This window comes from Tauraco erythrolophus, chromosome Z (genome assembly GCF_009769465.1).
Source record: "Tauraco erythrolophus isolate bTauEry1 chromosome Z, bTauEry1.pri, whole genome shotgun sequence".
Classification (NCBI taxonomy): Eukaryota; Metazoa; Chordata; class Aves; order Musophagiformes; family Musophagidae; genus Tauraco; species Tauraco erythrolophus.
In genome coordinates this window covers 637156-652800 of record NC_141496.1, presented here as the reverse complement: position 1 = coordinate 652800, position 15645 = coordinate 637156, and the positions used below count along the sequence as shown (strand labels likewise).

General features: G+C 47.4%; 1 protein-coding gene across 1 annotated transcript in view; it reads left to right on the top strand.

Annotated features, from left to right (window-relative positions):
• Positions 1-12441, top strand: part of WDR7 (WD repeat domain 7) — an 87359-nt gene extending 74918 nt beyond the window's left edge. Inside the window, exons 26-28 of the mRNA XM_086628839.1 lie at positions 10303-10407; positions 12025-12229; positions 12373-12441. Of these exons, the coding sequence (XP_086484965.1) occupies positions 10303-10407; positions 12025-12228 (309 nt within the window). The 3' untranslated portion in view covers position 12229; positions 12373-12441. The remainder of the gene's footprint in view (positions 1-10302; positions 10408-12024; positions 12230-12372) is intronic.
• Positions 12442-15645: the final 3204 nt, after the last annotated feature.

Sequence of the window (15645 nt, the reverse complement as noted above, 5' to 3'; positions counted from 1 at the left end):
CTCAGGTATTGCAAAGGTTAAGCTTTATCAGCTGCACAGAAAAAAAAAAAAAAAAAAAAAGGTTGAGGTTTCATCAAAAACTTCCATCCTCACAACCTGTCGACCACAATTTGATGATGATTATTGATTATTTCACAGCCTTTCACTCACTCTGGCACTGCGGCCGGCCTTGATATACAGATAGGGCTGCAGTCCGGCGAAAATAAGGCTCCATCTTGATAATGGACTGAGATGAGATACTGTTATTTGATAAAGATAATTGATGTTTCGCAGTGAATTGGAAAACAGTTGGGAGAGCAGCAGATCCGTGGCTGCTCCATCTGCAAATGGGGCCTTTGTTTACAAAACACAGCAGCGTGCTTCTGCTGGGACACCCTGGAGATCTTGTTTCTTCTGCCTGGCGTGTCCTTGCTACACGTTTCAGGTGAGCTGGCATCCTAAAATTTATATTTTTTTTTTTTTTAATATTTATACGTGGCACTTGAATTGGGCAAAACGCTTCTTGAAGTTGATGGTTGTCAAGGGAAAACGTCGTCGCTCCTGAACGTGGGACACCATGGGTGCCTGTGGTGTCCCATCCATGACACGTGCGTTTTGAGTCGATGAAGGTTCTCGTAGTCCTCTTACAACCTTGGTAACCTCGAATTAAAGGTCCATGTTACGTTCAAAAGAAATTGTATTTTGCATAAGCCTGTGAATTATCATCAACATGCAATTGAAATTCCTTTCTTTAGAGGCGTGTTGATACAGAAAAAGATTAGTACTGCTCCTTACCTGGAGTACTGCGTCCAGTTCTGGAGCCCCCAACACAAGAAGGACATGGACCAGCTGGAGAGGGTCCAGAGGAAGGCCACGAAGATGATAAGAGGGCTGGAGCACCTTTCCTATGAGGACAGGCTGAAAGAGTTGGGGCTGTTCAGCCTGGAGAAGAGGAGGCTCCGGGGTGACCTTATAGCGGTCTTCCAGTACCTCAAGGGGGCCTACAGGAAAGATGGGGAGAGGCTATTCAGGAGGGCCAGTTGTGATAGGACAAGGGGTAATGGTTTTAAAATGGAGGGAGGTAGATTCAGATTGGATATTAGGAAAAAATTTTTTACCATGAGAGTTGTAGAACACTGGAACAGGTTGCCCAGAGAGGTGGTGGATGCTCCATCCCTGGAGACGTTCAAGGCCAGGTTGGACGAGGCCCTGAGCAACCTGATCTAGTTGGAGATATCCCTGTTCCTTGCAGGGGGGTTGGACTAGATGACCTTTGAAGGTCCCTTCCAGCCCTAACCATTCTATGATTCTATGATTTATTTTTTTTTTCAAATTGACCTCTGAATCGGTGGTACCAGACTGTAGAGAGATATTTTTGGTAACTAGATTTTAGGATACATAATTGTTATGGACTTTGGAATGAGGGGAAAATATTACTATCTGAAAGCTACTTAGGAATATTTTGCTCATCAGGGTCTCCAGCACTATTTTAGAGCCAAACCAGATTTCATGTCATTATTCATTCGTTATAATCCTGATAATCCACAAGCATTAACTCACCTACCTTCGTTCTTTGGGGGCTTTTCCTCGTTGTGCAGGGGCTTCCCAGGATCTCTGGCTCTCATGGACTCTCCGTGGAGCCCAGATGGGACGCTGGGATTATCTCTGTTGAAAGTTATGTCAGTAAATTCTCACTGGGTAACAGAGTCCGCTCCAAAATCCCCCAGTTTTCCGTACATATGAGCTATATGATAGTTTTTCTTTTCCTCTAGAAACGTTAAGTGTTTGGGTATAGAACGAGAGACTGGCCCTTACAGAGTCACTAATTGAAAGGCATCAGTTAAAGCTTGAGGAGCAAAGCCACCTGCTGCTGGTACATCTTCTGGGCCCCTTCCCAGCGTAGGAGACGGAGCCTCCTGCAGAACATGCATCTTCTCTTCTTCCCAGAGAGGGCTCAAACTGAACATGTCCGTGAATTTTAGGGGAAAATATCAACGTTCCTCCGGTACTGTTCTCATTTTTAGGGGATTTTTGGCTGTTGACTTCAGCCTGGGTATTTTGGTGCCTGTCCTTGTGTTCCTCTTGGCTGGTGGCTCCAGTCTTGGAAGGACGGAGAATTCATAGAATCATAGAATGGTTTGGGTTGGAAGGGACCTCAAAGATCATCTAGTTCCAACCCCCCAATTCCTCTGAATTCAGAAAGAAGAATTGATGGAAGAATTGATGGAAATGAAGAATTCAGAAGAATTCCTTCGAATGCAGAAACGCTCCACCAGCGTTGAGCTATAGGTGATATAGGGTTGTATATGTGGCTGTATCTTTTGATGTGTGATTTACAAAAACTTCCATCTCCTGGAAAGAGAAACCTTCTGAAGCCAAAGTCATTGTCTTTACCGATACGGTTACGTGTTCTCCGAGGGGTTCCCAGGGGCTGGACGCCAGCTGGGACTTGTGGTCGGGTCCGTGTTCCTGCGAGTAAAGAATGATTTGGTGAAGTGTGTGCAGAAAAAAACACGTGGGATAGTCAAGAAGACCTTAAAATAGTCTTTTTTTCCTTGATTAAATCTTGGTTTTCATCAATCAGTTTGAGAATTGCATCTCGTAGAGATACTTGTAGGCGATACTGGAGTGAGCCGTGCTTGGTGTAAACCTCTTGTACACCTGTAGTACTGGACACGTAAGTGGCTGGTCGTGAAAACAGATGGTCCGTGTAGCTGAGTAGTATCTCGTTCTTTAGATGTTTTCCTCTGAAGCATTCCCTTACCGTGGCACGGCTGTCCGTGGGGAGAGCGGCCGGCGGAGGGTGCGGAGATGAGGGACCAAAAGATGGTTTTAAAATCTGGTGAGAATCGACTGTGTTTGGTCAGGGGTGCTTTGTTTGGCCCACTGTGGAGTTCACGTGGGAGCTTCAGCAGGGGTTGCGCTGTGCAGAGCGTTGTTTTGTGGCAGGACCTAGATGCCTTTGCAAATTTTTTATTCTTATCTAAGGCAGAAAGTGATCATAGAATCATGGAATGGGTTGGGTTGGAAAGGGACCTCAAGGACCATCCAGTTCCAACCCCCCTGCCATGGGCAGGGACACCCTCCACTACACCAGGTTGCTCAAAGCCTCATCCAAACTGGCCTGGAACACTTCCAGGGGTGGAGCAACACTTGCTAAAAGACAGTTTTGGGGTTTTTTTCTCTTTCTGTACTTCTTTTCTAGTTGATTCAGAGACTGATTTAAAGGAGTTTGTCTGTTCTGCCCTTGTGTTCCACCACATTTGCAGACATGGGAGCATCTTCTTGGAAGTAGGAAGGCAGGGCAGATGCCGTGTGAGGACCGCGAGTCCGAGCGCAGAAATCAAGACTGCTCTTTGAATAATCAAAACTAGTAAAAATTAAATTTAAAAAAAAAAAAAAAAATTCAGCTAGAGCTTTCTACTTCTACTTAACTCTTACGTCTCAGCCGCCAGCATAATCCATTCCACTAAGGGTTTTTTTTTTCTTTTTGAAGTGGTACAATCCAGTACACAAAAGTCAAATAGACTGGAAAAAGATCTTAAAGTGAGGGAGCAGCCTGGGAGGCCCCAAGCCCCTGCTGAGTGACAGATTTCTTGCAGCACCCAGTTGGCAGCATCCCTGGGAGCAGTGACACAAAAGCAGATACACGGATCTTCTCCTGAGCTCTGTAAAGAAAATGAAGTTTCGTGTATCGAAAATTATACCTAATTTAGCTGTGATTCCCTATTCAGACACTATTTCCTCCACAAAAAAGTGGCCTGGCTCTTCTTTTTCCACTCTATAAAAAGCTTTTTTCCTTCAGGCACCGCTAAAGCAGTTTGCTGGAGCTGGCCAGGGAAGCATCCAGCTGGGAAGGGGAATAAGGATATTTATTTATACATCATTCTTATAACTTTCGTGGGAAATAATTTCTCAGAAATGCCATTTTTGTTAAGGAGAGAATAAATTTCCTTTAAGGAAAAGCTGGGACAAGACTGGATGCAAATACCTTTTAAAAACTAAATTCAAGCCTAATATTAACTCCAAATCCATGACTTGCAAAATCACATTTAATTTGTATTCAAGTATAAGCAGAGCACTGACGTGCCTTAAACGGTGACGGTCGGATCTGGGTTCCCTTTGGGATTCCCAAAATCCCTTTTGGGGTTGCCCGTGGCCACCAAGCACATCTTTAAGCACGACACCCTCTCCGTAGATGTACAAAACTCTTCCAAATCCTGTTGCCAACACATTTATTTCGTTTGAACTGACCTATTTCTCCAATCTAGCCATGACCTTCCCAAAGGCATTTTTCTCCGTTAGGGAAAACCACGGTTCTGAGCTCGGAACTGCTCAAGATCTGGAAATCCAGACGGTGCCGATGAGAAAATCCGAGCGAGGAGCGGTGAGAATCGGAAGGCCAGCTCCAAAAACGACAGCAGAGCTGCTTTGCCAGAGTCCACAGGGCAGAAGGCACTTCCAGAAGGATAACGAAGTCCCCAAAGCCTGCCGTCCTGGTGGGAAGCGCCGGGCTCGTTAGCTTTTCCTACTCCGTTGGAGTTGCTCGATGCTTTTCTTGAAAGTCTCGGGTCGCTGGGGAATTATGGATTTGTGTGTTTTGTGAGTGCATTGAAGGTTCTGAAGTCAAAGGTTAAAAATGCTCTAGTGCTCCAGACACGACTGTGACATTGTCCTAACTGGTTTCCTTTAAAACTCGGCGGAGGAAAGCTGGAGTTGAAAGGGAAGAGCTGCGTCTTGACGGAACTGTTTGAGGACGAGCGCTGCTCGCTGTGCCAAAAATCCCATAGCCCTCACGGTGTCCTCGGTACCGACACAGCTTAGAAGGAGTTTTAGCCAGAGGGGACCTTGGCAAAACACACTTTGGCTGGAAGGAAGGAGTGGGAAACTCCTGGGAACGTTGTGCCTGGTTGTAGGTCGCGTGGCGGCTGCTTGAGTAGGAGAGGAGCAAACGTGGCCCACGTCTGGCTCGTCACCGGGGGCGTTTCGGAGATGGGAAATTCTTCATGTTCCAACCACTACATGCTCCCATTATCAACTATCAAATAGGAGCCAGAATAGATAAGCAGGTGAAAAGCAGATTTTAAAACCAGTTTAACTCTTGGTGCTCTGAGCCATACTGGGTGGTTGAGGGGACCCTTTAGAACAGGTTGCCCAGAGAGGTGGTAGATGCTCCATCCCTGGAGACGTTCAAGGCCAGGTTGGACGAGGCCCTGAGCAACCTGATCTAGTTGGAGATATCTCTGTTCCTTGCAGGGGGGTTGGACTAGATGACCTTGGAAGGTCCCTTCCAGCCCTAACCATTCCATGATTCTATGATTTCTGCAGCTGTTCCCGTGAAGGGTTTGATTTCTATTTTGATAATAGGTTAGATGAAGTCTAATGGTGAATCCGAGTCCGTGTGGGGATTTTTTGGAGAGTGTTCAGTGTCTCTTCTCCCTTCCAAGTGCTCTCTGGCACTCATTCTATTATTAATGAATAATAATTCATTATTTTATATCTCACAAAGTACTATTTAAAAAACTGGAAAAAAACATTAAGCACCTTCTTCTTCTGTTTTCATTGGTAAGAATATCCTAATTATACTCAGAATTCGTATTTTAAATTATTTTGCTGGAAGTTAAAGCAGAAAGCTTAACCTGTGAGCTGTCGAAACCTCTTCTAAAGTGGTAATTGTCAAGGAGATAAAAATTTGAATATCAATACCAAATTGTATTCCTGCAGGTATTCTAAGGTTACATTACAGGCGGGGGCGTTGGAACTAGATGATCTTTAAGGTCTCTTCCAACCCAATCCATCCTATAATAACTAAGGTACAGTGGCATTAGTTTCCCAGAGGAAAAAAAAATTCGTGGCCACGGGGGGTTTGAGGGCAGGCTGGGCTGATGTTCTGCAGCTCCAAGCACCCCCTTTTCTTACAGCGATGGGTTTTTGGGGAGGATCAAGCCAGTGGTGCTGTGGCACGGAGCTGGAGATGGTTCCAAACCATCCCAGAACACTCAGGTGGCTGCAGCTGTCATCTCATTTTTTTCTGGATGAAGTTCATAGAATCATAGAATGGGTTGGGTTGGAAGGGACCTCAAAGACCATCCAGTTCCAACCCCCCTGCCATGGGCAGGGACACCCTCCACTACACCAGGTTGCCCAAAGCCTCATCCAACCTGGCCTTGAACACTGCCAGGGATGGGGCAGCCACAGCTTCTCTGGGCAACCTGTGCCAGTACCTCACCAGTTGGGAGCGAAGCTGCCTCATTTTCTGGTTGTCATTTGCCCAGGAAGGAAAAACAAATTTGTAACGAGGGACTCGCAGCGGGGAGAACTTCCCAAAAAATGAGGCCCATGTTGAGTGGCAGCCACCTGCCACGCGGGTGATAAATGTATTTCTGCCCGCTGCCGGTCACGGGCACTTCCCGCTCCTCTTGGATCACGTGTGGCACGTCGGATACTGGGGAGCTGTATGGCCAATGCGAGGTATTAATGTCAGATTAACAATTAAGTGATATTAAGATCATTAATTAGTTAAGATCATCACTACTAGTTGATCTTTGAGGTCCCTTCCAACCCTAACCATTCTATGATTCTATATATTTTATCAAGTTAATAAATGTGAGACGTACACTTTATCTTGATATTATTGAGAAGGCGCTTGAAGAACAAGAAGGAAATTCATTTAAAGATGCAAATAATGCTCTTTTTCTCAGTCCAGTCTTGAAATTTTTACTGCAATTGTTAGTATTCCTGGAACTAACATAGAAATTAAATTATTAAAGATGCCGAAACTGTTTGAAGTTAATGGTATTTTAGATATTTCCACTAAACTGCTTGGAAAGTAGGGATTTATCTTTTAAAAGTGTTCATAAAACCATCTGAAGGGCTGTCTTGGAAGAATTTACATTTGATATGAGAAATGAGATCATATTTTAGATAGCTTTTCAGGCAAAGCCGTTCCATTTTGGCCAACTTTGTTTTCCTAAAACCCAAAAGCGCACGTCTTGACGGAAAGGGTTTCCTTTACTGGTTCAGCTGGTGAGAACTTCTGTTTTAAGAAGTTACTTTTTTAAGAAGGTGGCTGTTTCCTTCTTTTTTAAACAAAAAAATTAGTATACTTTACATTATTCAAGACTTTTAAGTTTCACATCATTCAGAATCCATCGTATTTCTCTAAAATCAGAATTAAAAGCTAGTGAAAAGTTACAAAAATCCCCTTTGTGTTGGGGGGCAGGTGAGTAGGTGGGTTCCACCGTGTTCAAGTCCTGGCCCCTTGGGCTTGCTCCAAGCTGGTTTCCGTGCGTGCTGCGGTTCGGCCACCCCGGTCATCTCCTGGAGAATGTGGATCCATCGTGGATCCATAGTGGATCCATCATGGATCCATCCATCCATCCATCTTTGGATCCCAGAAAGAGAAATTTGTCACGTGGAAAACAGAAGTGTGATGTGAAGATCCAGGGAGTGAAAGCAGCCGGATGCGCAGGAGCCCAGGAAGGAGCGCTGCTGCCAACAAAATAAGATGCACCATCTCAGAAGGAAAAAGACCAACGGGTGCTGGGCATAGCACGTGGCAGGTTGGCAAAGGTGCCGTTCATCCCCGCGTGGGCAAGGTGAGAGCGGGCGCTGCGGCGGCTCCTCTTTGCCATCACAGCAGTCGTCGAGATGGAGGATATCAATATCTAAGAAGAAAGGTGGGACAACATTGGTATGTCTCGATGGGAGTACATAAGTTACTGTATCGATTTACGCATCGCGGCGTATTTATGAAAATCAAATTGCTGCGGTGTTTGATTTTTTTTTTTTTTAATTAACCACTGATACAGTGTTGAATTTTTCCGTCGCCGTCACCGCGATATTGCAGCTCAGCGTGGAGTTTACCAAATATTGGACTTGGAATGAGGTTGTCATAGCCTCAGTATATCATGCGTTACAGCACGGCGCCGGTGGCAGGTGCAGAAGTCAAATAGTCTCCCAGGAGCATCCTCCCATTAAAAACCAATTGCTTGGGCTGCCAACAGCTGCACTTTGTCCCACCGGCTCCGCCGCTCGGAATTCAGACTCTTTCCAAACCAATATCATAGAATCATAGAATCATAGAATTATAGAATGGTTAGGGCTGGAAGGGACCTTCAAAGGTCAAAATATCACCCAGGTTTTTGCATATTTTTCATTGTGTGCCACTATAACCACTTCCAAGGGGGAAAAACTACAGGTAGTAACTTCAGAGCGATCCCAAAGCCGGAGCGTTGCTCTCCGTTGAGGCATTAGTGCTGCGATCCATCAACGCGGCGTCGGGCACCACAGCGGAACGGCGCCAGCCGGGGGGTCCCAGCACCCAGCGTGTGGGTGCAAGCAGAGTGTTCCCAACGAGCAGCGGTAACTGGGGTTCGTCCCGCTTACTGGTCGGCCTGGGAAAGGCAGGGTGAGCGTTGCAAAGTGCTCGGGAAATAAATCTTGGCTTGAAAGGATTAGCATCAATTAGAGCAGCACTTCCTTTAAATAACAAAGCAGATTAATTCCCTTCAGGATTGTACTTATTGGAACACATTTTCAGGAGTAAAAAGAGCAACAAGTGTGCTAGTACTATTGATTTTCTACCTTTTGTACGACCAAAACATATTTTATTGACAAGTATTACTTGCTCGTTAAGTGCTAAAGAGTTTGATGGGGCTAAAGAGCGGATCCTCTAATTAATTTCCCTTTCCAACTTTCATCCCGAGCTGCAGTGATGACATTCCAGAGATGGGTTTGGGGTTCTGCTGGCATTCACTCACCAAGATAAACAAATATATTAATGGATTCTTCATATCCACGGTGAACTTTCGACGCGGTGTACCGTTCTGAGCAGGTCTTCGTCTTCCAGTGTCCCAGTGCGTTTTCAAAGGAATGCTTTGGCCACGTTTTCCTTATCCTAATCCGGTAGAAAATGGTCTTTTCAAAAAGAAATCCACGTGGGTCATCTTGAATTTAAATACAGCCTCTGGCTTTTTAACCCTTTATGGGTTGGCCCTGCACTCAACGCTCCCGTTTCCGTGATGGATGGGATGTGAGAGCAGGTGAGCTCCCTGGGTTTGCCCAGTTTAAGATCTCCAGAGCGTTAGAGGACACGAGACCGACGGGTCTCAGTCGTGTGTCGAGCACCGGCGTGTTCTGCAGTTGTGAAACAGTGACCTCAGGTAAGGAGTGAGTAAAAACTCAACGGGGACTCTGGCTGCGGAACAAGCGAGTAATTTTCCGTGGGGTTTCTGACACCCGTGTTTGTGGTGTCGGATGGTGTAACCAGCAGCTGTACTGGGAGCACAGCTGGGAGCGTGGCGTGTCAGCTGAAGGACAAGCATCATCCGGAGCTGGGAGTGCGTTACTCGCCCTTGGAACATTTTTTTGATGGGAAAAGGAGAAATGGGTGTTTCAAATAATAGGTCAAGCTCAAATCTGAGAAAATATTAGACACCTTCCCAGTTGCTGCGTTATTTCTGAAAAAAAAAATCCTTTGTGCTTTATCTGCAAGATAAGGTTTGACCTTTTAATTATGTTTGTTATGGCAGTAGTCCATCCCTCCTGGGGGGGCTTTTACAAAAACATCATTTACGTTCCTGCGCCGTTGGACTGGAGTTCGTGGTCTCCTCGTTGTCGTTTCTCCGTACGGATTTGGCAGGGAATGTGTTCGTATGATGATTTAATTCCGTTTTATTGGCTAAGCAGCTGTTAGAACACTTACAAAAAATCGTCGTGGTATTTAATACTGAGCAGCCTGTGCTTAAATCCCACCCGATAAGATGTTTCGGTGCTTTTGTGTTTTCATAGATTTCATGGATTCATAGATTTCTAGGTTGGAAAAGACCTCAGAGATCATCGAGTCCAACCATCCCTAATCCCCATTAAACCATATCCCTAAGTAGTTCATCCACCCTTTTCTTAAACACATTCAGGGATGGAACTAGATGATCTTTAAGGTCCCTTCCAACCCTAACCATTCTATGATGGGGACTCAACCACCTTCCTGGGCAGCCTATCCAGTGGCTGACAACCCTTTCAGAGAAGTTTTGGGTTGTCCAGAGACCTTTAAGTGCCCGGAGGAAAGGGTGTTCTCTGTGCTGAGTTACGTTTCGTGCTGTTCCTTCGGGTGCCCAGAATAACTCAAAACACGGGTGAGGATGAAGAGGCATTTCCACGTAGTATTTTAATTTTTGCTGCCTGTAACCATCTCCCTCAACCTTCCAAAAAAAAGTTTCTAGAAGTTCATGCACTCTCATGCATTGCTCAGAAGCCTGTTGAGCATCGCTGCGGTGCCGGGTAACGAATCTCCGCGTTCCCCTTCTCTCCCCTTCTCACCAGACTATCCATGGCCACAAAGGACCCATCACTGCGGTGGCTTTCGCCCCCGACGGCCGGTACCTCGCCACGTACTCCAATTCCGACAGCCACCTCTCCTTCTGGCAGGTGAGGCTGCGTGACGGTCCGTCTGTCTGCGCCGCGCGTCGGCAGCGAGCTCGTGACGACGTGCTCTGAGCATCGTCAAGCTGAGAAACAATCAAGAGGATCTGAAATCAGGAGAAACTGAGGAAGGGACCACCCGTTCTGTGCAGTGTCCAGAGGTTTATTAATCTTTTTCTTCCTTCAAATGGCTTTAGACTTAAAAATTTCTTAGTTGGAAGCAACCGATCTGCTCAAGCTGTGTGTGCCATCAAAATTGGGAAGTTTTACAGTAATCAGGCTGGAAAAGAGAACTCGGTGTACCCATAAGTACCAGTTACACTCTCAAACACGCTTCCCCAGTTTTCTGTGTCACTCAGGAGTTCTACAGGTGCTACAAAAAAAATCTCTAAATTATTATCCATCGCTAGATAGCGTGCTTTCTGAAACAGTAAATAAGAACAGCAAGAATCTTCATCCATCAGTTATGTTGGTTCAATTTAAGCGCTGAGGGAAAAATCTGGAAAGCAATCAGCCCGGATCTTTTAGAATTGGCAGGGAAAAAAAAAAAAAAAAGATGTGCCACGCTCCTCCAGGTGTACGGATGTCCCCGTTCGAGTGGCTTTTGCATAAAGAGTTAAACAGAGCTCCACGTTTAGTTTTGAGATGTGACCTCGTGCACTAGTGATTTTTTTTTTTCCCTTCTCTGGTCTATTTGGCACTATTATTAATGCAGGAAAATCAGTAACATTAGTCATCTTAAAAGGGTTATTACTCAAGATGATTTAAATTGTGAAAATGTCAGCGGCGCTCGCATGCTCCCTGCTCGAGATGCCGTGATTTACACCCTCTGACACCGCTCCGCTGCCGAGAAGAGCCAGGAAAAAGGAATGGCTTGGACTTTGTCCTGATCAGAATTCAGGACGTGGCAGCAGCAATAACGTGCCTTAAACATCCCAGGATTTGCCAAGGTTCCGTGGGGCACGGCTCAGGGCTGGAAGCCCCGGGGTTGCGTTGGGAGAGCGTAGGGTTTTGCGTAGCTCGGCGCGTCGGATCGGAGGATCTCGTGTTGAAAAGCACGGAGCTGGACAAGGTGCAGCAGCACTAATTGTCCTGCTTTCCAGAGCCCATAACTCAACAGATCTCTTCTAAACGGCCTCTTGATCTACTGGACAATAAAAAAAGGCTCTTGCCTTTTTTCTGTTCGTACCTGTCCTGACGGCTGCTCTTTGTTCTGCCCGTCTTCAGCTCTAGCATTCTTCTGATTTTTGGCAAATAATACCCGAGTATAAATATAATCTTAGGAATATTTCACGTTTTTCCTTGAATTCTGAACATGTATGCCTATGCTTAGCATGCCTTTCGAAGTTGTCCCCAAGGAGCGCCGTAAGGTGAGTTCATCAGGTCTCCCACTGTGCCCAGTTGCACATCATGGTCGTTAACCACCATCCAGACCACCCCGCGCACCGCCCCAACGCTCGGCTGCCCTCCCAGTAAACCCACCCAAATCTAGTAGTACCCAACTCTTAACAAAATTTTAATTCAGCCTGATTTGAGGCAGCGGTGGTCCTGGGGGTCACGGGGATGTTGAGTCTGGGAGGAGGTGTGTGAGTGGTGGTGGGTCACCCGTGGGTGTCTCTGCAGATGAACACCTCTCTCCTGGGGAGCATCGGCATGCTGAACTCCGCGCCCCAGCTCCGCTGCATCAAAACCTACCAGGTGCCCCCCGTCCAGCCGGCCTCGCCGGGCTCCCACAACGCCCTCAAGCTGGCACGGCTCATCTGGACCTCCAACCGCAACGTCATCCTCATGGCCCACGACGGCAAGGAGCATCGCTTCATGGTCTAGGGTAAATCCCCCGCGCCGGAAAAACTCTCCCCCTCTGTGTCCCTGTGCTCCTCACGCGGGATCCTGGTGCCAGCAGACAGCTGGTGGGCTCCTGCCCGGCGTTGCGGGGCGGCCACGCTGACACTGGTCCATTTTTCCTCGCAGCGGGAAGGCGACAGCGCTGGCGAACGTGCTCCTGGCGCGGCGCGGCGGACGCAGGCGATGGGCGACACCGTGACGGCGCTCCTCGGCCGCATCCGCGGCGGCAGCGATGTCCCCCCCCGGCCCCTTCCTCGCTGGATGTCGAGTCCACGCAGCAGCCTGCATTAAACACCTTTTTCTTTTGGAGACTCCAGCAGAATCTCAGTGTTTTACCAAAATGCTCGTGTTTACATGGACTTTCTCCTGGTTGACCACTGAATGACGGCGGGTGGTGCCTCTCGGAGCTCCTAACGAGGGGCTCGTTGCCGCGGGAGGGATTGAGTTTCGGGGGGCAACCAGCCCGTGTTCTCATCCAAAGGGGATGTTTCCTTGTATAAAGTCTTGAGTTTTCAGGAGAATTGGGAGTGCTGCTGTGCCCGGTCACCGTTCGCTGTAGTCTGGAAGTAAGTCAGTCCGCATGTAAATAAGGAAAAAAAAAAAAGACAAACCTCTTGAAGATGGAATAGCAAACTTGAAAAAAGGAGTATTTATATATAAAGGTGGTTTTTGCTACCAATGCAGGTATTTATTTAAAAAAAAAAAAAAAAAAAAAGACAAAGGTTTTTTCTTCCAAAAGCTGCTCCCATTTGTGCCGGGACGCGCAGGGCGGTGAGTCCGTGTGTCCCCGCCGTGCCACCCGTGTCACAGCCGAGGGACCGGAGGGGAAGGACATGGCACAAAACGGCATCGGTGAGGAGCAATTTTGGCAGGAAAAACGATGAGAAGGATGTAGGATGTACTTGAATGGCTGTATTGCAACATTTTCTTCGGTAGGAATATTCCCGTGCAACATCAGCTGTGACTGTGTTTCCCTCTTCTTACATATCTAATTTTGTGAAATATTTAATAGCGTGAAAGTATGCTGGTTTATGCTCACAGTAAAGAAAAAAACAAAAAAAAAGTCTATCAAATACTATTTTATTTAAACATATTGATGTATATGTTTGTATAGCTTTTTCTTTGCCGTTCTGGTCTGAAAAGCTCACGGAAGTAAGAAGTCTGTCTTGACAGAATAAAGTAAAAATGGTACTTGGAGAATCTTCCCTGCCCCAAAAAGGAATAAATGAATATTAAAAATGGCTTCTAAATATAAAAAGCATTGATTTTTTTTTTTTTTTTAGGTGGTCTGTGTAGTACACTGTACCTGAAAGTGTGATTTACAGTCCAGAAGCTACATATCTGTTTGCTGTTTAATTAAAAAAAAAAAATAAAAATGAAAAAGCAAGAAATTCAGCCCATTAGGAATGTTGAACGCAAACTGCCGTGAAGTTGGATCTTTTTTCTGGCGGGAATGTGGTGTGTAGTGGAGAACTTTGTCGTAGAGTGTCAGGGTCTTTTCTAAGTGAACCGATGCAACGTTGCATGTACATTGTGTTTATACAGAGATATATGTAACCTTGGAGATGAAAAATAATAATAAATAAAAAAAAAAGAGAGCTAACAGCCTTTTCATGCGTAGAGTGAGAAGCGGAGACTTACGAGGAGAGCGCCAAGGTACCCCGTGAGCCTTGTCCCCCGCTGTTCCAGGAGTGGTGGTGCTTCCTTGGTGGGTCGGTGCTGGGTCTGGACTTCTCTTCGTCCATGTAGACACGTGTGCGGCTTCGGCGGCAGTTCCCAAGGCCAAGGTGACACGAGGGGACACCTGTGGTGGTTGAAGTCACCGTGGGCGGTGAACGGGCCGAGCGTCTGCCTCTCCCGCACCCGGATGAGCCCCTCCCCGTCCGCTGTAGGGGTTAAACTTCCCGGTGTGGAATAAAACCAAGTCGTATCGGAGAGCGTCGGTGTTGCGGCGTTGGCCAGGCGGTGCGTAAGTCAGTCCCTGGTGATGATTTGCGGGCCGGTAATCCGAAGCTTTTTCACCATCTAAAATTGAGAATCATGGAATGGGTTGGGTTGGGTTGGGTTGAAAGGGACCTCAAAGACCATCCAGTTCCAACCCCCCTGCCATGGGCAGGGACACCCTCCACTACACCAGGTTGCCCAAAGCCCCATCCAACCTGGCCTTGAACACTTCCAGGGATGGGGCAGCCACAACTTCTCAGGGCAAACTGTGCCAGTGCCTCACCACCCTCTGAGTGAAAAATTTCTTCCTTCTATCCAATCTAAATCTCCAGCGCCAGGTCAGGCGTGACCTCATCAGAGCAAAAAATCCATGAAGGAATCGTGTGAATCCACCGTTTTCGGGGCACGCGGATGGGTTCGGAGCACGGCGGTGGCGGGGCGGGCAGGGCACCGCGGTGCCGGAGGCACGGCCAGCGCCGGGCCAACCCTCACCTCTCCCCTCCGCGGTTGCCAGGCAGAGCTGAGCCTCGGAAAAAATCAATACTCGGGAGCCAGGAGGGAAATATTTCCAAGCTCTAACTAGAGAATGGGTTTTGACAAGGCCAAGATGATCCGAGCTGCACGAGAGAAAGGGAAAAGAAGACTCATTTTTAAAGCTTGACACCTCAAGGTGGTTTTGCGCCGTGGTTTGGAGGGAGCGTCGAAAAAGCCGGAAAAGCCAGGAGAATTCCAGAAATGAGACGCGCCGGTTTTCGCCGTTCACTTCACAAAGTAGGGTTTGATTTGTGCAGAGCTGCCATCTCCTCCTCTAACAGAAATGAAAATATAGTAAAGCCCAGATTATACCTTAAGCGATTTACCGGGAAAAGGATGTGCCTGTTTCCTGCCGGATGTCTGCGTTCCGGGACGTTAATTGGCTTTGATTTGGCGTGCTTGCCTTTTGATGCAAAAAGATCAATATTTTTGTCATTTATGCAGCATCACTTTTTGGATAATTGAATATCGTGCTCAGGTACGGCACAAAACGGCCTTTCCGCTCCTCGACCGCGGTTTCCCCGGCACCGAGCGCCTGCTGGGTGAGTTGGGTCTGGCCGAGCCACGGCGGTGCCCGCGTTCCCGCCGTGCCGCTGGCATTCCTGCTGTCTCCGCCTTTGGTGCGTCGCGCGGGGCGAAGGGAGTGAGTGGGGGGGCGATCCCCAGCCTGGCGCTGCGGTCGTGGCACCGACCCCTTCCCAGCTGTGATCTGGGTGATGGCCAAGGTCACCCTCCCGGGCTTCACGCCGCGCCGGCTGGGATTGTCCGTCCCAAAAGCGCCCCTTTGACCACGAGGTGTGCAACCACATCAAGGCTGATGTTGCGTGGTGAACGCAACGCGGAGTAGCGCGTACGATCGGGACGCGGCGCTGGGTTCCTTTAGTTCTGATCCGAGTCATGAAAGCGTCGCGTAAAACCCAA